The sequence below is a fragment of the Pocillopora verrucosa genome, chromosome 4 (assembly GCF_036669915.1).
Source record: "Pocillopora verrucosa isolate sample1 chromosome 4, ASM3666991v2, whole genome shotgun sequence".
NCBI lineage: Eukaryota > Metazoa > Cnidaria > Anthozoa > Scleractinia > Pocilloporidae > Pocillopora > Pocillopora verrucosa.
In genome coordinates, this window is record NC_089315.1 from 7,090,205 (window position 1) to 7,113,255 (window position 23,051).

At 36.5% G+C, this 23,051-nt stretch overlaps 2 protein-coding genes and 1 long non-coding RNA gene across 3 annotated transcripts; all 3 read right to left on the bottom strand.

Moving 5' to 3' along the window:
- Window positions 1-1,196: 1,196 nt before the first annotated feature.
- On the bottom strand, window positions 1,197-3,831 carry LOC131786837 (uncharacterized). Its single transcript, XM_059103908.2, has 4 exons — window positions 3,605-3,831; window positions 2,997-3,169; window positions 2,261-2,345; window positions 1,197-1,844 (listed from the first exon to the last, which is right to left on the bottom strand). The coding sequence occupies exons 1-4, from the start codon at window positions 3,672-3,674 to the stop codon at window positions 1,588-1,590; spliced, it is 585 nt and encodes a 194-aa protein (XP_058959891.2). The 5' UTR covers window positions 3,675-3,831; the 3' UTR covers window positions 1,197-1,587.
- Window positions 3,832-12,136: 8,305 nt separating this feature from the next.
- On the bottom strand, window positions 12,137-14,163 carry LOC131786738 (uncharacterized). Its single transcript, XM_066165512.1, has 4 exons — window positions 14,003-14,163; window positions 13,532-13,701; window positions 13,327-13,411; window positions 12,137-12,722 (listed from the first exon to the last, which is right to left on the bottom strand). The coding sequence occupies exons 1-4, from the start codon at window positions 14,070-14,072 to the stop codon at window positions 12,496-12,498; spliced, it is 552 nt and encodes a 183-aa protein (XP_066021609.1). The 5' UTR covers window positions 14,073-14,163; the 3' UTR covers window positions 12,137-12,495.
- A 4,822-nt stretch (window positions 14,164-18,985) lies between these two features.
- On the bottom strand, window positions 18,986-20,242 carry LOC136280432 (uncharacterized). The gene is made up of 2 exons (XR_010717222.1): window positions 20,059-20,242; window positions 18,986-19,544 (listed from the first exon to the last, which is right to left on the bottom strand). It is a non-coding gene; the product is annotated as an uncharacterized lncRNA (long non-coding RNA).
- Between the last annotated feature and the right edge of the window lie 2,809 nt (window positions 20,243-23,051).

Below are 23,051 nucleotides of genomic sequence, written 5' to 3' on the forward strand. Positions count from 1 at the left end.
TTATTTGGTCTTGTTCCAGAACTAGCCAATTTCCCCCCCCCCCCCCCCCTCGCAATCTATTACCAGAAAACAATCCAGGCGCCCATAGAAACACAATCTGATAGATCTATGTTGGATCGGCTAGTTGTTCTCTCACAGCGAACTTATTTTATTTTAATTTCTTTTTAACCCCTCTCTTTGTGTTTTCCTTTTTTCATAACCTGCAACGCCACTGAAATATTTAGAAAATGTTGATTTTTCATAATATAAATGAAGAGTTTTCTTTGCAAGACGGAATTTACTGATTTTGATGATACAGTCTTCTTCAACTCAACGACTATTACATCCTTATTTCTAAAGTCTATCATCAATTTTTGGATTTAACGATTTTCCTTTTATCTAAACTCCTTTGTTTGTGTGATGTGCCTGACATGTAGGACACATATTGCAAAATTAGAACTGCGCAATAGTTACGCCGGACACTTTTCTTACTTGGAAAAGAATAGAACGCTTTTCGGTTTGAATGTCATGCCACCAGCTGCCCAAGGTGCGTAAATTTAACAGGCATAAGAGAGCTTTCCTTGAAGAACGCAAAACAACAGAAGAGTTATCTCGAGCACACAATAAGTTCGACGAGAGCCCTTTCCTTGCTAGTGCATGTCTAAACACCGCATGGTCAAGCAAAGAACTACAATTTCTGAACTGCGTGTTTGACAATTTGGTTAACGGGTTGCTTATCGGATTATTAACATTCACATTTACCGTTTTGTCTGAATATGAGCGAGACGCTCTTCTTGCCATTTAGCCCAGATCTTAATTGATATTAAGATGTTCTACTTTCGGATTGTTTCAGGAAAAATAAATCAGCTTCGTCGTTTATACGTGGTTTGATTTAGCTCATTAATTATCTTACTGTAGACAAACACAAAACTTTGTTTTATAAACAAATATTTGTAACTTAGAAAAGCAAATGAATTCAAATACTTTTTAAAAAGAAGAGAAAAAGGATCTAATCGGTAATCCCAAAATCAAATAAAAGTGAAAGAACACTCAAGTTTTCGACCCTTATCGTCTGAAATGTGTGACATGTTAGAGAAGGCAAACCTCGAAAACCGTGGCTTCCAAAAGGAAGTTGTCAGAAAGTCGTTTCAGAAGCCTGGAAGAACCGGATCGAATTTTGAGGTAAGAATTATGCATGTTAAGAAAATACATAGCAGTTTATTTATCTTTTTATTTGTTTTCCTTTAATGCCATACATCGTTTACAAAAACCTACATTACTATCAGTACTTAACATTACTTACAATACTAGCACTTGTACTTTGATGTACAGTACTAATTTTTTTTTTTAAGTGCAGTACCAACAATATTTCATTGCTTACCAAGGTGATAACGATATTATCATTACTGATAACACAAAATGACCAGTATTTATTGCTTGGGAAGTGGTGGGCGGGTCAGAGGCTTTGGAGGGTCACATGGTTATTGCCGTGTGTCACTCAAGATCGAGCCAATGACAACTTTGAAATCTAAACTATAAGAAACAGAACGAACTGTTTTCTAGCTAAGATCTACACTATCATTCCATACAACAAGGTTTAAAAAATAACTAAAGAAAGCTGGTATAGTTGACACGGGGAACTCTGAAAACCAGACCCTTGAGCCTCAGTCTTATAGATGCTTTAATGTTGAAGCCGAAGAGTCGACGGATCCTTTTCTTAACATTCTTGCTCTTGCTTCTCACATCGCAGCCCTTGCCTCCCCTGAAATCAACTTCCAGTCCCAATGCACACTTCCCGTTGCTGTCGAAATGCCTCCCTTTCACTTCCTTTGTTACCCAGCGGGACATTTCCTTTCCGAAAGCACCTTGGGAGAGAAAGAAATTTTTCGCCAGTAAGATTACACCTTTCTGGAAAAACCTCGCAAAAACAAAATTAATGGTGTGCCCTCACTGCGTTTAACAAACTTAAACAGTAGTAAAACAATAAACCACGTTCGGATAACAATATTGCGTTTAAGCAATGATCAGGACACATTTTAATTCATTGTTTTCATGCAATAGAAACGAACATGTTCTTTACCATTTCGCCAATAAGAAATGGTCAGACTGGCAGATGGTACGGAAAATATCGAGATCAGTAAACCGAAAAAATTTCTACGAAAACAGAAAATGTCTTGAAATTGTTTTACGCGCCTCATTAACCAGATGTATTTAATTCTTAGCTTTTAACATTCTTTAAATGGATTATTTTAAATACAGACTCACTTATAAAGATCAGTACCTGGCAAAGATGTGTTCAATTCCACTCCCATTTGTTGAATGGCTCCCACAGAGCAGTTCACCACCTTTTCATAATTGTACACCGTCTAAAGAAAAAAATAACTGCCTGTTTGAAATGTATTGTTCATTTCGTATACAATCATAAACATTAACGTTGATCAAGAGAATATAAACTGTTCTCTTGCACCTCTTCCTACACAGAAACGACAAGCACACATGGTACTAATCAATCCAATTTGTATAGATTTCCCTGTTTAAAAAAAATAATAAACTAGGTATTACATACTTCCCTGTAACAACATTTAATACAAGATTAGTTTTGAACTAATATTTTTCGTAATGTTTCATCATTATCAGAGTTTATTATATTTGCAATGCCTATCAGAGAAGAAAAGCGTACAGACATTTATAAAAGAAAAAAATTACGGTATTGCTTGCATAATCTTTCAAATTTTCTCAAAAAATAGTTAGTATGCTACGATCATTTTTTGCAAGCTTTTACATTATACTGTAATCTATTTGTACTGTTACTATTGAAAGTATTGTTAGGATCATTATTACATTAATATTGTCGGCGTTGCTAGTAAAAATGTTATTATTGTACATCTAAGTAAAGTTAGTATTGTAAGTAATGTTTGGTAATATAGGTTTTTGTAAAAGATGAATGTATGATATTGAACAAAAAACAAATAGATAAATAAACTGCTCGGTATTCTCTTAGTATACATAATTCTTACTTCAAAATCTGATCCGGTTCTTCCAGGCTTCTGAGACGACTTTCTGACAACTTCCTTTTGGAAGCCACGGTTTTCGAGGTTTGCCTTCTCTAACATGTCACACATTTCAGACGACGAGGGTCGAAAACTTGAGGGTTCTTTCACTTTCATTTGCAAGTCTTCAGTCGAGGCACCTGTTAAGACAACCAAAACAAGGGAATCCAGTTTCATTCAATGTTGAGCTCTGACAAAGTCGATAAGTTGAAAGTTTTGACAGTTCGTAAATGCGGCTAAATTTACTTTTCTACGCAAGTAGAAAGTAACACTTTCATGACTTGACCGCTTTAGAGGCACAAAATAAATGAGGCAGGGAAAAGAGAATTTTTGTGAAAGAAAAACTGGAACAGCAGATCACTTGGACAGAAAATGATAGACAGGTAATGATTCGCGCCTTTTAAAAAGCGCACTTCTAATTAAAATTAGCCACGGTTCTGTGTTATCTGGAGATTTTCCAGCTACCTGATTTAAGCTTACGAACAACAGTTTTGAGGATCGGCTATACTAGGCATTCCTATTTAGCCACGGTACTACAGCGCTTCATTAAGAAAACTTAAAGGTAAACAACTTACCAACCGCAGGAAAGTAAACAAAATTAAAACACACAAGGACAAAGATCATCAAGTCACAAGTTATCTTCATTTCGAATCGAGTTTCTGCCGCGTCTGGTAATAATCTTTCTTTAAGCGTTGGCACCAGCTGTTTTGCATAAACGAGCAGAAGTCGTAATAGTTTATAGCCACAACCTCAATTGAGAATGGGAGAAAATGTATGTGGATGGTTTATCAAGCGTTAGGTCATGATAAAGATAGCTGGATATTGGAAAGTCATTTCTTTTTGCTGTTCATATCAAAGTGAGGAGGACAATATTCTGCAATAATGATCGAATAGACTTCGAAGTGGTGTTCATTTCTTTGTCTCTCATCAATATTTACAGCAGCTGTGTTCTGTGACTCTCGGTAAACTCTTTCCTTGGAGAAAAAAAGAGGAAGAAAAAAACCATCCTCAGAAGTTATAAAGTATTCAAGGCAGCTACAGGTCTTTTCTGTGCAGAATTAATAGCGGGCAATCCCTGGAGGGCACATGACTTGACATACCCGTACTGCCCGTTAGTGTCACCAATCAGAAGACAGGATTCCAGTCATTTTTCGTACTCGGCGAGCCAAACAACTTGATAGGGAAGCCATATTGTGTAAGGAATTTTCATGGCGCCATTTTCAACTTCAAAATAAAAGCAACTCAATGGCAGAGATTGTTTGGTGATGATAGACCAGATAAACAACAATTGGTAACATCACGAAAGTATTTCGTCTCGAATTGAGTCGAACGTTTCGTTGTAGTAGAGAGATACCACTTTTAAGACTACCCTTTTCTAGGCCTTCGGGAAAAAACATGCAGAGACTGTGGCGCAGAGCGAAAGAAGTGAAAAGTTGGGGTGTTCTTCATCTGTTCTTCTGGCAGCTTTGTTTCTGAACAAGAAATACAGGAAATATTGTTTTGATTATAATGATATCTACAAGTGTCTCTCTCTTTCTCTAATCGTGATCCTCACGGTTATTCCATACATATACCGTATTGTTCAATTCAAAAAACACTTAAATAGGAATAGCTCTTCGCACTCTTTTGAACGAAATAAAATGACGATATACTCATTACATGAAATTATGTGCGACAAAAAGGCAAAATGCGGCAGTAGGGGAATGATACACAACCAGAAGTCTCCAGAAAGGACGGCCGTTTCTCTATATTGGGTATTGCCTCAGTTGAAGCGTGTCTGAAACCATGCATGCATAGATAGTCAATTCAAAGACGTTTGTCATCAGGTACCAACCTACCAGCAAAATTTGGTTGAAGCTCAAACAAATGAGTTTTAAACAGCCAAATTAAAGACCCTTGATAACTAAGGAAGAGAATAGTGATAAATTGAAAGTGCGTGACGTGCGTGACTTAACAGTTCATTTCATAGCTAGCTTGTTTAATGTATGATCCAAGAAGAATTAGCCATTCTTGTTAGAATATAAACCTTTAATATTAGATAACTTTCCGGTTTACTCTTACAAGAAGCTATAAGATTGTAATACAGAACTTCGAACTTAATAGTTCGGAATAATCCGATTCCCTAAACCCTACTTTGCCACAGGTTTAGATGTGAAGCAACATTTTAAAATTCCGTCTTGTTCAAAAACAAAATTTTCCACTAACCTCGGTCCGTAACGAGAGACCCTCTTAGATTATCAAAAATAAATCCAGTTGCCCATAAAAACACTCTCTGATATATCTGTTTTGACTTTTAGTAGTTCTGCTTTCATGCCGCACTTGGTGTTTCCTCTTTTTTATTCGCGGTAGTAAGCACACATTTTGAGACGTAGAACTCGAAGCTTTAGTTTCCGGCTTGTTTCTAAATGTAATAAGTAATGGTGATAGAATTGATTGAAGTGCAATTTGGTTTGTAGTCATATAAATGATAACAAAATCGGACGAACGTACAGAAGGAGTCCGATTTGTTGATCATGAGTGCGATTGCGGACCGAACTAAGGGACGGGAAGTCTTATTACCAATTAATAAAAAAATTGAAAGAAGGGGAAATTTGCATTTAAAAGCTGACAAAAGAGGTATAGATTGTCTAATGTCGCTGTATACACTGTTTCTATGTTGATTGAAACCAAGGTTTTGATTTGTTGATTTAAACATTGAATGTGATTGGCTTGTTGAACTGTCCGATCACAACTTGGCGAGTGGATTCGCGGAAAATAGGAATCTTTAAATCAATCACAATCGAGGAAATTGTAATTTTCATGATCACACGAGCAATCGCTTCATAACTCAGCGCAATTCATTCCCTTCACCCTTATTCTCTTGCTTGCTCTCATTCCTTGTATTGACCGATTTCTCCACTTCTTCGGAATCTACATTCTGGAACTAAAAACTATCAAAAAATTATCCATTTTCCAAACAAAACAAAATCATTCTGATAGTTCTATCTCTGAGTCTTTTACGTTTGTTTTCGAAGCAAGCCGGACTCGATCATATTTACCTCCCAAAAGAAGCGAAAGAAATGAGGGAAATTTTAAAGCAAATGCGGAATATGCCACAGGAACGCAAATTATTGCCAAATAGAGATTGGAAAATTAAAAACTCTTGGGAGAAAGGGAACACTTATCACAACATATAGGTTTATGCCAACTTTCGTGGCTGATAAGAGGTACCGTCTTCTGATGTTCGTACCTTTCAGTACGAAAGAGAACTATGAAAAAAACTTCTTACATAAAAAAGTATTGTAGTAGTCTCGAAATTCTGTGTCAGGTGGTCACGCACACATAAGCTCTCAGTAACTGTGAACTAAGCAAACATATTTTAAATATTTTTTTTATAGAATTCAAAACTTGATCTTCGTTAGCCTGTAGTTCTCTGAGTGCTGGAGATAAAATCACTAAAGCTAACCTCTCCTGGTAATATTAAGACTTATATTCAGACCTTCACTCTTAGAATAAGTTATTCTGACGGAAATCTTGAAGCACAATGAAGCGCTGATATCTCGCTTGAAGCGACGAAGAGCAGCCATGGTTTTGGAATTCTGATGAGGTTTCGGTTTGAAATGGATCTCTACACCAGCTTTGCACATGGCCGTGGGATCTCCGCCTGAAAAGACTCTCATCTCTCTCACCACTTTAGCCCGAAGGCCAAAACGGAATACCAAAGAAGAAAAATATTAGCTTCACTGAATAAAAATTAATAACACTGTACAAGCTATTTCACCAACAATTTTCGATTTAGTTCTGGAGGAAATAATTAAAAACCTAGAGTTCAACAGATTGCTGTGTTAATGAAATGCAATTTGATAGATTTACCCAACTTTACGAAAATCAATCTGTGTTCCGTTTTCGACCGTGTTATTCTTACTCTTTTTGTTTCTTTCTATTTTTTTTTCTGAGCGTTTTTACTTCTAGGGAAAAATATTATTTTAGCGGGTTTCCTGTTGCAAGGGTAAGAGCAATTTTCTTCGTACTTGAGTCGACCTGGAATTTTCTACCGTCTTATAGAAGTGCACTATTTCTTTATTTCACTATCATCTAAATACTGGGATCATTCTTTGCCTGGAAGTAGTTTCTCTGCCTCCATTAAAACCTGCATCACTTGTGCTTGGGAGCAGTTCACCTCCTTGTATTAGAAGATGTTGGTCAAATAAGCTGATGAGTTTGCCGGAAATTTTCCTGCTGAAAGCAGAGTGCGCGATTCTTCCTTTTGGAAACCATGGCGTTCAAAATCTGCTTTTTGCAACATTTTCCGCACTTGATCATTGGTTAATGAAATAGCGCCTGGGTTTCTGGCCCTCAGGGTGATAGAGTCTTCTAGTTCGGTCTGTCCAGCTGAAATCGGGTAAAAAAAACTGATTTTTATCCTCGCCTGAGATTGAAGACCTGTATGATGAGGGAGTTTCCTCTTTGAGGCAAGTTCCAGTTAAGGAGGAAAACAATTTACAGCGATCTCAAAAATTTTATTTTTGTTTATTCTCGAGAACAATGATGTGTCAAACTGAATTATAAAACATTTGAAATATATATACACAAAATAGATTTTAAGCACATTTCAAAACGAAAATGAACCTTGAACACGTTCACTTGCTTTCGTAATTGATTCTTCGTTGGTAGAGCATGGTCTAAGAAACTCAGGGAAAGACGAATACTAAAACTCACCAATGTTGGACTGAAGGAGAAAAAGAACGGCAAGAACTGCGATAATCAAGGAAACTTTCTTCATCACGAATTTGTGTTCCAAACGCTTGAATTAATAAGACGCTCCCTTTAGCTACGAATGGATTTGAGCAAACAGCAGATTTTTTGGCAATTTATAAGCACAGGTACAATAGATGGGCTTTGAGCCACTGTAAATATTGATGAAGTGAATTTCATAACATGAAAAAACCTCGCGTGAATTTAAAATAAACTCCAAGCAGACAGACAACTTTTTAATGACGTAGACGTTCTTTTTCTTGGCAGATTGTTTTAACAAAAGAAGCTAAAAAGATCCAAATATTTCATTGTGTCTCTTGTACGTATCTAGAGTAAGCTTGTGGTATGATTTTTTCGGATTTTTACCGCTTTTCGCCTTGTGCAGAAATCATTTTTGCCTCTAGATAAGCGGCGTAAGACTTGAAACAGGCACTTGCAATTATATGGGTCGTTTACTCAGTTATAAAAAATCAAAAACGATAAAGTAGGCTCAGGCGAGGCTCTAAGGCCTTGAAAAAGAACGGTTGCTATTATATTTGAATTGGGTAGTTCAGATTTCGCATCTAAGACTAAGAGAACATTACGCAATATTGAATGGGGTTACATCGATTGATCCGCGGTCTATGGAATATGAGACAGTATGAGGTGTGATAAAGGTAATAAAAAGTTATAAAACTTCGTAACTTTAATGTAAAATCATCGCTTTACCTGCCGGTCCAGAAGTTTGTCAAACGTAGCAAGGATCACTGACTCCCGGAGGACACATCGTTGCAAGTTAAAGTCGCGGTACGCTTTCCCTTTTATTCAAATCAAATCTTAATCATGTTTTACTTTCGGATGGTTTCGGAAAAAAGAGCCGATCACTTTTTTCAATTATATGTGGCTTTGATTTAGCCTAAATCATATCATACTATCTTAATGCAGACGAACACAAAAACTTTTGGATACAAATATTTATAAAGTACAGACGCAAATGAATGCAAACGCTCTTAGAAAGAACGTGATCATAATTATGATCTAAATAAATCAAATGGCACAACCTCTCAAAACTAAGTTCAGAGCCCAATGGACGCATTCGAAATCTCTCTTTATTAATCGACAACGCCTAATAAAATTTTAGTATTGAATACCAAATTTGTAGTGACTTTTTCGTTTTACGACTATTCCTAACAACAAAGAGCCGGAATAGAATGTAAAAATACAAATCTATAACGTAGTGTTATGATAAACATATTGGCAAGTACGTCAATCTTGAAACAAGAGTGTTTTGAAGAGTTGTGTTTACAGTAGACAAATGCTACATACATGTATCGCTTACTCCACTCAGCAATTAGATGGTCGCTTGTTCGATAGAAAGGAAATATCAAGATTGTGGCCCAAAGATATCTAAATACTTGTAACGAAATCATTCGGGAGGTGGTTTCCTCTCTTTATTTTAGAAGATTATAGTTACATGTGCTTCTTTTGTGAATTGCGACATATGTGGCAAACCGGTTTTTTGCCCCTGAACAGCCAAAAACTTTTAACGATAGAAACATTCTGTAGCCCAAATTAACTTTTACCTCCGTTTGGATGGTGAATCATCACTTTTGGGTATAAATGTCGTATGCAAATCTTTTGCAAAAACATGTTTCACAAAAAGTTTATTTTGAGATGAATATCACCATACAAAATTCAGACAATATTTGCTCTCGGTCGCGTTTTACGAGGTTAGCAAGGTTACCAACTGTCAGAGTGATTTTTTTTTATTGATCAATCTTTCGAAAGCTTGCATAAAGCAGATTCAAAAGAAGAAATCATATGCCTTTGAAAAATGCTTTTAAAAAAATCTCTTGAAATGATAGTTCTAAAAAAGTCGTCCGAACTTTAAACGATTGTTTCCCTCTTTTGCGGCTGCGGAGTTCTTTTTTTTGGTCGTGCGGGGAGTTGTTTACATTTCTCTCATTTTTAACTAGTAAAGCGATTCATATTTAATCCTTAAATACAATATAGATCAATTCTTCAACAAATGACTCTTTGCATTTCTAAAAAAGCACCTTGAGTGTGCTGCATTTTTTGTTACTGATGTTACTGAGACAAACCGAGCAAACGACTGTGACTATGAAACCAATCTCACAGTGTGTAACAATGATTATTTAAAATGCTTTGTTTCCTTGAGACACAATGCAAGAGCAGGGGCTAAATAAATTTTTCCCTGACATGCACGAAAGTTTAATGCTTTACGCTGTTCAAAGGATCATTTGTTTCGGGAAAATACAACCTTCTGCCCGGTTAAAAGGAAAATCCAGCCGTTGTAACGGAAACGTGGGTGAATGTGCTTCCACTCGTAAAATTTCCCTGCTTACAATTTCCTTCAAAGGAAAGGTATATCATGGTTAATTGTCCATTTTTTTTAAACCTGCACGGTTCTCAACTTCGCAAGGAATACTTTATCCTCTACTTTTCTGAAACATTATGGTTCGATATAACAAACTTGTGGTTTAGAACACAACTGCATTTTGGTTAGTATTGAGCTTCACTGTCTTTGGAAGATAAGCTGCGCTTTGTTTGGACGGAACACAGCTCTATCTACTTGGTAAGAGAAGAGTCGCGCTTACATTAGTAAGAAGACTGCGCTCAGGCTAAATGGAGAATACCACTTTAGTTGGGCAGAAAACAAAGCCTTGAATGGGCAGAAAACAGCGCTCTTGTTGAGCAAAGAATTTCAAGCTTGATTCAGAAAAAAAGTGCGCTGTGGTTCGGCAGTAGCCTGCAGTGTGACCGTCTTATTAGGCGAGTTAACGTTGCATGCTCCCAATCGTTTATTCGTTTATTTTAGTGTTATGGTGGACGGTGGGGGAAGGGAACGGGAAAGGCCAGTAATCTCTATTACCCCTCCCTCCTCCCTCTCCTTCCTTCTGATCGTCGTTCATCCCTTTGTACATAATTGCTCTCCCCAGCCTTCTGCTGCCGTCAAAATCAAAGATAGCATCTTCAGTTTTCATAAAGAAAATACTGGACACTCGCTCGCAAAAATTATGCTTTCTCTGCAGGCTAGTAGGAGAAGTCTGTTCCACTTACATGTAAATTGCGCTTTAGGCCTATTTTGCGCAAACAAATCAAAACTGGTTAAACACATTGCAGTGGTTTAGGGAAGACAAAGCACTTTGGTTGAGCAGAAAGTACACTTTTGGTTGGGTAGAAATTTTCGCTTTAATTATGCATTGAACTGTCATTAGGTATGAGAGGGAAGTTTTCACTTGGCAGAGATAATTTTTATTTTATTATTAAAAAAGTGCGCTCTTGTTAGGTAGAGAACTGCACATTTCTTAGAAGTACAACAAACCTTGCTTTTGTCAGGAATCTTTTTCGTTTGCTTGGACAGATAGCAGAGGTGTTTGCAGAATGGCGACCTGTGCTTTGGGAAGGCGGAACACAGAAAATTGGCTTAAATGGAGAAATGGAAAGCCTTAAATGGAAAAATACTGCGATACATCAGGTAGGGAATGCAAAAAAACTTATTTTTTGATAGCTTTTGTAAGGGAGAGAACTGGCACTACGTAAAGTAAGAAAAAAATCCTCTTTTCACATGCGTAAATCAATGCTTTTGCTTAGCAAAGAAATTTGTTTTGTTCCGCAAAGGATTGCCTTAATTAGGAAGAGAAGAGTGGCCTTTAAAAGCAGAAAAGTAGAACTGTTACCGAGCTCGCTATAGCGCACTCATGTAGCAGACGTTGAAAAAATTATTTTCATCGATCTGTCAGAGAAAACTCGACTTTTTCGGAATCATCACCCGTCCATCTTCTCTAAAACAACCCAAGCTTGTTGAATCTAACAATGGCAAAAATTTTTTTTATTTTCTACTTTCCTAAAAGCTTAACGTTCTAAATACCAATAGAAGTGGTATTATGGTCAAAGAATGGTTGAGGGAAGGTTTTCTTTTTTAATTAAGTGGAATAAGCAACTTTCACATTGAATTTATTAAGCAACGCCCTCTTTTCAGTCTTCAATTAACCTAAACATCAGTATGCAAATTCTCCATCGCCTAAAGTGCTAACAACAAGAATTTGTCGAACAATCAGAGCAGCTTCAGTTGGTGATCATTTCCTTTATTCTCCTCTCCTTTTTGTTTGATTCAGAAATTAGATGGAAGTTACTTCTGGGGGTCGAAGGGGTAATTCTGGCTCTTTTTTTCGTTTGGAGCTCGTCGCAAACTTCATTACTATTGACAAAGGATCTGAAAAGTTTTAAAGCTCTGTAAGTGTCACGCAAAGGGATCGACCATTTACTTGTGCCCAGCCGAGTTTTTTAAGTCTCTTCACAATCTCTCTGAGAAGTAAAACACGAAATTAATTCTGTCTTTGATGTCAATTATACCAGATATGACAGTTAAATCCATTTAAACCCTCGTTTTTATTGCAGCCCATTTTGCTTTCTCAAACTGGAAGTACTAAAACAGTTTCATTATCGATAACTGAACTTGAGCGTAACAAAATGGATATGATATGAATGAAAACATAAAAATCTGGGATCCTCTTTAAGTGAAAGCGTCATAAACCTCGTCATCTCATATGAGCTTGGGTTTACAAGATCATTCAGCTCTACTGAAACAGTCTCAAAAGATTATGCTGTCGTCAAAAAAGGTTATTCTAAAAATAACATTAACAATTTTTTTGGTTTACAAGTTTGGATGAAGCTATAACCCAAGTCTCTACGCGTGTATCATAAATCATTCCTCTTAAAACCAGAACTATTAAAACTTAATGGTGATTTTGATTTCAATCTTGACTTTAAAAGGAAAAAGAAACCTCTTGATCCTTGGGTCGGAAAGATCCATCTTCTTGCGTCCTGTAATATCGCAGTCCTGGCCTCCCTTAAACTCAACTTCTAATCCCACTTTACACATTCCATTACCAGTATTTAAACGCCTGAATGATACTTCTTCAGCCACCTTGCGAAATATTTCCTTTCCAAAAGAACCTTGGGAGAGAAACGAAGACATGTTTGATGTTAGGACCAATTTGTTTGTACGCATATTTCAAAGGATCCTGAACGTTCCTAATTTTCCTGTTCTGTGAGCTCATTTTTGCTCATATTGATTTTTTAATTCTTGCTCAGAAACATGACTGAAGGCATCAAGTTTCACTTGGTACCTACCAAAATGCTTCAATTCTCCTTCCTTCCTACTAAGAGATAATCAGGAAGGCACAAATTGAAAATACAGAGATTCGTATGCGAGAAGAAATTTTACAAAATCGGATCCGCTGGATTCTTTCCTTTTTTTTATTTCTAATAATTGAATTAAGAAAACAACGACTTGGCTCACCGATTTTATCTCGAAAACCGAAAGTATGAAATTCTAAGCAGGACGCAAATTATGTTTCCTTTCCCCACATTCATTTCCCCTTTCCCTACCCTAAAGATGTTTGAAGACAAGTGTCTTGCTTTAGACTGGATTTTTTTGCTACATGCACGAGCGTGATGGCCAAATGATTCCTCTAGGCGAGATCTCTCAAGTTCAGTTGGATAGTTTAAACGCAAATTTTTATCACCAAACATGAACAGACCTACTCAGTATCATTACCTGGAACAGATGAGTTCAATTCCGCAGCAATATCACGCAAGGCTTCCTGAGAGCACCGCCCCAGTTTGTAATAATAAGTCGTTTTCTGGAGACGCAAAGAAAAGCCTGATTTTAAACACAGTTTATTCTTGTAGACTTACTTTATAGACTCGGTATGATTAATGATATCTAAAGTTTGATAGAGTTAAGCATGCACGATTCTTGCCTTAGCATCTGGTCGATCTTTTCCTGGCCTCTTAACCGACTTTCTGACGACTTCTTTCTGAAAGCCAAGGCTCTCGAGGTTCTTCAACCAGGTGCACATCGCAGTACTGGAAGGTTTAAAGCTGGGGGGCTCGGAAAACTTCATTTGAAGCTTCTCATCCGCTATGGCATCTGTAAAGAACACGAAAACAAGAAAACATTTATGATTCATTTGTTCTGCAGCTGGATCTCAAACCCTAGATTGATTATTTGACCTACATTGGTACCAAAAGGTAAATATATACTGAGTTTAGTTTTTTTACGTATAATTTTTTTACTTTTAAAATGTTAAGAGATGGCGCTTTACAGTAAAAATAGAGGTGTTTACTTTCAGAAAAGAATTCCAATCCATGGGTTTTGCAGTTGTTATACTGGGAAATTATACCCACACACACGAAAGGAAAAAAAAGTGTGCTAAAGCTTGTTAACTTACCGTAAACGGAAAACTGGATGAGCAAAAAACTCATCACAACGACAAACTTCAATCCACGAAAAGTTTCCATCTTCAATCAGTTATTTGGGTGTCTGGCGTATTTGTTTTTTGGTGCTTTGGCAAAAAAACACGGGACAAAATGAACAACACTGACTCGTGATGCAACATTTATACATTTACGATTACGACTGTAAATGCTATTTTTGAGCTGAGATGAATATTTATGTTGATCAGAACGTGAATAAGACGAATACCGACAAGTCTTAGCAGAGCCTTGAGGCTTGAAAGAAGACAATGTTTGCGACAAAACAAGCAATTCCTATGTGTCAATTCATAACAATGGACTCCTTGATGAATTAAAAAATAACTTTCATGAAGTAATGGACAATGAATTTCACTTAGTAGGAATTGTTGCGTGTCATGTTCTCGTAGTGATCAAATCGAATCAAACATACTCGCATTTCCAAACAATTTACCTTCTACGGCGAATCTTTGTTTTGCCGACACAATAAATTCAAATGTATCAAAATATATGAATATGAAATTTTCTGAGTGGTGAGTAAATGTTACGGTATTGTTCCTCAGTTGCCACTTTGAAGTTGATTTACCATCGGACCCATTTGTATCGGTTGATTTTTCTATAAAGGAAACACAGCACCTCAGTTTCTTCTCTTAATAGACCTTTTTCCCCGATGCACGAAATATCGCAAACAAGAACGTCTTGACGCTAATATTGAACCCAGAAAAGGTGCATTTTACATTCCACTATGCCAAAATTATTATTAAAATGACAAAATTATTTTTCCTCTGTTGTGCCCCTATTCAAAGCGTTTGCCATAGCAGACAAACTGCCAAATAACATGTAAATAGCACTAAAGCCACTCAGAACTATAAAATCAAAAGATGGATAAAAACTATCTGAAATAATATTTCATTACAAAAGTTTTCATATTTCCGTAGTAGCGTGGTGCCGTGATATGTTTACCATAAGATCAGTGGGCTGTGACGAACATGAAAATCGGTTCGAATGCACAAAACTAATTTGCAAAATCATGGTCTTCAAGTCCAAACAGAGGCGAATAAGAAAATCTGATACATATGAAAAAACTAGCCTTTCTTCGCAAATTCTATGTAAGACTAGAAATTATGAACTTACACTCATAAAACCAAAAAGTCTCTTCGGCCACCTTGTTAGATACAACCTTTGCTTCAACGTCTTTGACTTATCCTGGGGCAGACATGATTTTGACCAGCGGCAAAAATACATTAACAATAGAACGAATCAAATAAAAACTGAAATGAAATCTGTATATGGTGCTCTGTACCAAATCGTCGACACATCTCCAAATCAGCAAATTTTCAAAATAATTTTGTGATAAAGAATGACAACATGAAAAGTGCCCCGGCTGAAAAAACAAAGATGTAAAATAAGGACTTCAGTTTCTATGGCAGATCAGATAACAATGTATTCTTTGGGGAGACAGAAGCCCTCTTTTCTCATGTGTTTTCATAAGAATCTTTATTATATTTGCCATACTCAACCTAGCATGTGCAGACAGTCTAATTGAGTAGCTCACCACTTCCTATCCTCTCTACATCAAATTTTTCGCGTTTAGTGAAAAGCTGCTCCACACGGTGTCTTGTTGTCTTTTCCTTAGCCACTTGTCTGTTCCATGATTTACATCTTGTTTCATGAATTTTTATATAGAAGAAAGTGTCATCGAAGGTTTTTTATGGTGCAATCACTAATACAAAGCACCCTCTGAGCACTGCCAACTTTTAGTTAAGAGGTGCAAAGAAAATATTTAAAATTTTTTCTGAAATCAAGTATAAGTAAAATTTAAATCGATAGATTAAAAAGTGACTCATGTCAATGTGGCTTACTGCTTTGTTTATCAGAAGATCAGTCGGGAATGACGCACATAAATTTTCTATCCATATTCACCAAAAGCAGATAAGCAAAATTCAGACCTTCAATCCTAGATAATAAGGCTAACTTAAAAATACAGGATTCGGAACAATTCTAATGTGTTAACTAGTTGACAATAGGCTAGTCAATAATGGACGCTACTGATACCTTAAAATGGAAAACTGAATTGCGGTACAACAGCTACTTAATATTATAGCAAGCGCGAAGTTCGTTAACCTACCAACTTAAGCTTTTGTCGGTGGAGACCTGCCCAGTATAAAATTGAATCAGGGAAAACATTGAGAAAAGAACAAATGATATGGGTTTGCTGTAGGATTTCGAATTCAGTGCGAGAAGGAGGTGATTATAGTCTAAATGGAATGCTCGCGGCAAATTTCGATTGCATCGATCGATTGGAACACAATATATTATTCTAATATACAGACCAGATAAGTTTCCGACAAGACTACGTGGCCTTCATAAAACCAATGAAGTGGTAGCAAACCTCTGATTCGCCAATGACTCAGTGTTAAGTAAAAAAAAGTGGACAAACTTTTCTAGTAACTCTTTATTCGTTCAAAGCTTAAGTATTAGAGAAAGAAATTTGACCTTCTTCACTCTCTCAGACTGAAGTGATTTTAGTCTTTATGCAATAAATGCTAAATTTTCTAAATTTATCATTTCTCCCTCGGGCAAAATTTCGCCACGGTAATACACTTTGAAATCCGGGCACGTGAGGTCAATGTTGCAGTAGAGAAATTACAGATAGTTTTGTAGTTTCGTCTACTACGGTGAAAACATATGTTGTGAATATATCAGCCACTCTTTGTTCTCTCTAACGTTCTGGTGTGCCTCGCCATTCTCAGAAGCCCATCGCTATTTCCTTCAATGGGCAGGGAGACTCAAAAAGCTGTCCACGTAAGAACGGATGAGGCAAATTTCGGTCCTGCATCGATTTCCCTAAGTTTTTCAGTGAAAGTAAACAATTTCCTTTTTTACGAGACAATTTTAAAGGTCACCCTAAAACTGCCCAAAATTCCTTCTGTGATCCCTATAATTAAGCTATAAATATCGATCGCTACCAAATCCTTATTTCCCAATCTAGAAAGCTGATTATTTTATGTATTTAAGAATTGTAAAATATTTACCGAGTTATGAATTTTTCAAAATACCTTATCGTGAGCATTGAAATTTGTGTGGAGTGAGCTACATGCGGTTGAAAGTTGTTTTCTCTTATGTGGGACCTGATCTAGAGTCAAGTCCATTGCAGCTTAAACGTTCTTAGATCCAGCAAGCTAAACACAGAATAAAACTTTTGGACACTCTTCATCATGCGCCGTAGAGGTAAGTATACGCCATCTTGGTCGAAACCAACGATAACGCGGTCCGACGTTCAAGGCGACGTTCAAGCCGTTGTATTTGAGACAGGTGTTCTAAAGAACAAACGAGGAGGAAGAGTTTTCTTACGGTTAACAAGTTATCCAAATTAGCTACAGAAAGTTATGTAATGTGTTTTGCGTTTTCTTGAAGACAAAGAGTGGTGTTTTTTTTTTTTAGAGTAGGAATTTTTTCCGTATTTTCAAGACAAAATTTTGAATTATACTTTTATGACCATTTTCATTTTCTATGAGGCGCTAGAAATGGCAGTGTTTTTCTGTTCCATCCTAATTCAGTTACTGATAATTTCGATAAAGAAATTTGACGGCAACTACATTTCCTTTTAATACAGGTACACCTCCTAAAAAAAACAAAAAATGATTTTTCTTAAAGTTTATTAAAGCTAAAACTTTTTAACTTTTTTGTGCGGCATTTCTATTTTTTGCGAAAGAATATTTGGCAAACTTGTCCCTCGTGGTTGTAGACGAAAATTTCACTCTCATCAGTTCGTCTCGTTAAACCACAACCTTTGTTTCCGGAATGCTGTCAATAGAGACACTCCGGCAAGGCTCTCCACCAATGTGATTTCTTTATTTTCATCTTCATGCCGCTCTTATCGCACATTTCCCGGATACGATACCTGAAGATGTGAGAGCCCAGTGAAAAAATACCTATTTGTTTTATGTTTGCCCGAAGGAGAACTTACTCGCTGGTTAACCACGTTTATGTGTAAGATCCGTGATTTCCTGGAATTATTTTTTAGTGTGCATCCGCGAACTCTATATAGAAATTGCTTGCACCCCGAGCGGATTGAGGATGGATGAATCTCTCTGCTGTGAAGATCGAAATTGATTCGAAATTTCATCCAGAGCTCCGATTCAAAAGATTCTTTGTTTGCAGCACTGACCCTGGTCCGCGGCAGATTTGTGCCACAAAGACGACAAAGTGTCTCGAGATATTGAATGTGTTCATCCATGCTATTGGCCTGATCTGAAATTCGCAATGTAGACTTCTATTATAAGGTCCGATAAGTAATTGTCCTTTTACTTAATATTTCCCGGCCACAGCGTCTGGTTAAAATTTATGGTTTACACGATACTCCGATGGATCAGAACAAAGGGATATGCTTAGTAGTTTGCACACTAACAGACTTTCAACATTCGTGCACTCAAGCAAAAACCTCGTGCACTCGATTGGAATTTTGACAAATTGGAAGAAAATTTATTCTAGTTGTTTAAAATATTTTTTATTCGAATCAAAAAAATGTTGCATACCTGAAAACCTCAACTAAAGAGAGGTTATTCCTCGATCGAGCCCTTCGCAACAAGCACCTCCACCCGACTTTTCCTCTGAATTTTTCTATCTTATCATCGCTACCACCATCAATTATTTGCTTGTTGTGTGTAATTGCTTGTCTTCTGTAATTTTGCAAGGTTTCATGGGATATGGCAAGGGAACAAAGTCGTTGGGACTCGAATAAAGTAATGAATGAGTTTTCTCGAGGTCCCACTACGACATCCATATTAATGACGTCATCAAGTGTCCAGAAATGGTTATGACCCGGACAGTTCACAATCTCTCTAAGAATTAAAACCCGAAATGTCTTTGATGTCAATTAAACCATACATGACACTTATATCCATTTAAAACCTCATTTTTATTGCAGCCCATTTTGCTTCCTCAAACTGGAGTGCTAAAACAGTTTCATTACCGATAGCTTGAGCGTAACAAAATGGATATGACATGAATGAATACATAAAAATCTGGAATCCTCTTTCAGTGAAAGCGTCATGAACCTCGTCATCTCAGATGAGTTGGGTTTACAAGATCATTCAGCTCTACTGAAACAGTTAAAAAAAAATGCTGTCGTCAAAAAGGTTATTCTAAAAATAATATTAACAATTTTTTTGGTTTAACAGGTTTGGATGCAGCTATAACCCAAGTCTCTACGCGTTTATCATAAATAATTCCTCTTAAAACCAGAACTATGCTGTTTTAATAGAGATTTTAATGACGAGTTTAATCTTTCGACGGATTTTTTTAGTCATAACTTTCACATTCGACGAGCACGGATCTTTTTCCAGTTGATCCTTGGATCGGAAAGAACCATCTTCTTGCGTCCTGTATTATCGCGGCAGTCCTGGCCTCCCTTAAAGTCAACCTCTAATCCTACTTTACACATTCCATTACCAGTATTTAAACGCCTGAATGATACTTCTCCAGCCACCTTGCGAAATATTTCCTTTCGAAAAGAACCTTGGTAGAGAAACAAAGACATGTTTGAAAATATGAATTATTTGTTTAACGCATAGTTTCTCGAGTAATTACTGCCTCCTTTTTTAATTTTTGCAAAGGATCCTTAAGGTGCCTGATTTTCCTGTTCTGTGAGCCTTTTTTTCTATTGATTTGTTAATTATTGCTTAGAAACATGTCTGGAGGCATCCAGTTTCACGTGGTAGCTACCAAAATGCTTCAATTCTCCTTCCTTCCTTCTAAGAGATGATCAGGAAGGCAAAAATTGAAAATAACGAGATTCGTATGCGAGAAGACATATCACAAAATCAGCAACGCTGGCCTCTCTCCCCTTTTTTTTTTGGTTTTTTATTTTTCGCTTTAGGATGCTAAGAAATGGCGCTTTATAGTAAAAATAGTGGTGCTTACGTTCAAAAAAGAGTTCCAATCCATGGGGTTTGCATTTCCTATACAGAGAAAATAAAAACCCACACTCACGAAAGGAAAAAAAAACGTGCGCCAAAGCTTGTTAACTTACCGTGAATGGAAAACTGGGTGAGTAAAAAACTCATCACAACGAAGAACTTCAATCTGCGAATAGTTTCCATCTCCAATCAGTAATTGGGGGTGTCTGGCTTATTTGTTTTTTGGTGCTTTGGCTAAAAAACATTGGACGAATTGAACAACACTGACTCGTGATTCAACATTTATACATTTACGATAACGACTGAAACGCTATTTTTGAAATGAGATGAATAAATATGTTGATCAGAACGAGATTAAGACGAATACCTACAAGTCTTAGCAGAACCTCGAGGCAAGAAAGACGATAACGTTTGCGACATAACCAATAAATGTGTCAATTCAAAACAATGGACTTCTTGATGAATTTTAAAAAAATTAACAGAGTAAAATAATTGACAATGAAGTACTCTCCTCTCCAGAATTTCAGGGAGTCACAAATTTCTTCGATGAAGTGGGAACTGTTGAGTGTCACATTCTCGTAAGGATGGAGTCGAATCAAGCATACTCGCATTTCTAAATAATTTACCTTCTACAGCCAATATTTGTTTTGACGACACAATAAATTCAAATGTAAAATATATGAATATAAATGGACTGAGAGGTAAGAGAATGTTACGATATTGTTCTTCAGTTGCCACTTACAAGATAATTTACCATCGGACTCATTTGCATCGGTTGATTTTTCTATAAAGGAAACACAGCGCCCCAGTTTCTCTTCTTAATAAATCTTTTTTTTTCCAATGCATGAAATTTCGCAAACAAGAACGTTTTGACGCTAAAAATGAACACAGAAAAGGTGCATTTTACGTTCCATTATGCCAAAATTATTTTTTCTCTGTTGTACCCCTATTCAAAACGTTTGCCATCGCAGAAAGTCGTCTTCTTTTGGTATTCCTTGGCCTTTTATTTAGTCCATAATTAATTCAATTTCCCATCGAGTTCGAAAGAAACGTCCTTATAAACAATTTTGTCTAGAGATAAACTTACTGATCACTTACGAGCAGCAACATCTGAGCACTACCAAATAACATGTAAATAGCACTAAAGCCACTCAGAGTTATAAAATTAGAAGATGGATAAAAAAACCATTTGAAGCAAAATTTCATTCGAAAAGTTTTCATACTTCTGTTGTAGCGTGGTGCCGTGATATGTTTACCCTAAGATCAGTGGGTTGTGACGAACATGAAAATCGGTTCGAATTCACAAAACTAATTTGCAAAATCCTGGTCTTCAGGCCGCAAAGAGAGGCGAATAAGAAAATCTGATACATATGAAAAGAACTAGCTCTTTCTTCGCAAATTCTCTGTAAGACTAGAAATTATGAACTTACACTTATAAAACCGAAAAATCCCTCCGGCAAATTGTTAGGTACAACCCGTGCTTGAACATCATAGACTCATCTTAAAGCAGACATTATTTTGACTAGTAACAAAATATACATTAACAATGGAACAAATCAAATAAAAACTTGAATGTATATAACGGACATGAAATCTGTATATATCCTTTCCCAAATCGTCGACACATCTCCAAACAGCAAATTTTCAAAACAATTTTGTGATAGAGATTGTTAACATCAAAAGCGCCCCGGCTGAAAAAAAAGATGGAAAAAAATAAGGACTTCAGTTTCAATGGCAGATCAGATAACAATGTATTCGTTGGCGAATAGAAGCCCTCTTTTCTAAATGATCGAGTGTTTTGATAAAAATCTTTATTATGTTTGCCGTACTCAACCTAGCAAGTACAGACAGTCTTGTTTGAATAACTAACCACTTCATAGCTTCATTACATCAAATTTCTTTCGTTTAGTGAAAAGCTGCTCCGCATGGTCTCTTATTGTCTTTTCCTCAGCCACTTGTCTGTTCCAAGATTTATATTTTGTTTCATGAATTTTTATTATAAAGGAAAGTGTCATCAGAAGGATTTTGCTTATGGTGCACTCACTAATACAAAGCACCTTCTGAACAGTCCCAACTTTTTGAGTTAAGAGGTGCAAAGAAAACATTTAAATTTTTTTCTGAAATAAAGTATATGTAAAATTTAAATCGATAGATCAAAAAGTGACCCACATCAATGTGGCTTACTGCTTTGTTTTACCTGAAGATCAGTCGGGTATGACGAACACAAATCTTCTTTCCATATTCACCAAACGCAGATAAGCAAAATAAAAACCTTCAATCCTGAATGATAAGGCTAATAGGGACTTTAAAAGACAGAATTCGTTAAACAAAACCGGAATTATAGCAATTCAAAATTTCTGCAAAATCACCCAGTAGCTATTCAGCCTAAAAGGCAACCCAAACATGACAAAACTACCTGAAACTTCGGTCACTATGGAATTCGAATAGTGATCCATAACTTGCTGTTGAATGTAACGAATCAAGAAATAATTCAAATGTGTTGACTTGTTGACAATACGCTAACAACTACGGTACAACAGCTACCTCACATTATAGCAAGCGTAAAGTTGGCCAACCTACAAACTTAAGCTTTTGTCGGTGGAGACCTGCTCAATATAAACTTAATCAGGGAAAACATTGAAACGAACGAGCGATATGGGTTTGCTGTTGGATTTCGAATCCATTGGGAGAAGGGGACGATTAGTCTAAATGGAATGCTCGCGACAAATTCCTATTCCATCGATCGATTGGAACACAAAATATTATTCTAATATACAGACCAGACAAATTTCCGACAAGACTATGTAGCCTTCATAAAACCAATGAAGTCATAGTAAATCCTTGATTCGCCAATGACTTAATGTTAAGTAAAACAAGAGGACAAACTTTTCTAGTAACTCTTTATACGTTCAAAGAATAAGTATTAGAGGAAGAAATTTGACTTTCTTCACTCTCTCAGACTGAACTGATTTTCGTCTTTATGCCATAAATGCTAAATTTTCTTAATTTATCATTCTCCCTCAGGCAAAATTTTGCCATGGTAATCCACTTTGAAACCCGGACACGTGAGTTCAATTTTGCGGTAGAGACATTACAGATAGTTTTG

Coding starts and splice junctions, on each gene's coding strand:
- LOC131786837 (XM_059103908.2), bottom strand. CDS start 3,674: ATGAAGATAACTTGTGACTTGATGATCTTTGTCCTTGTGTGTTTTAAT. Junction 2,346..2,996: donor GAACCGGATCAGATTTTGAA/GTAAGAATTATG, acceptor TTTTTTCTTTAG/ACGGTGTACAATTATGAAAA. Junction 1,845..2,260: donor ATTGAACACATCTTTGCCAG/GTACTGATCTTT, acceptor TTCTCTCCCAAG/GTGCTTTCGGAAAGGAAATG.
- LOC131786738 (XM_066165512.1), bottom strand. CDS start 14,072: ATGGAAACTTTTCGTGGATTGAAGTTTGTCGTTGTGATGAGTTTTTTG. Junction 13,702..14,002: donor CATCCAGTTTTCCGTTTACG/GTAAGTTAACAA, acceptor TGTTCTTTACAG/ATGCCATAGCGGATGAGAAG. Junction 12,723..13,326: donor ATTGAACTCATCTGTTCCAG/GTAATGATACTG, acceptor TTCTCTCCCAAG/GTTCTTTTGGAAAGGAAATA.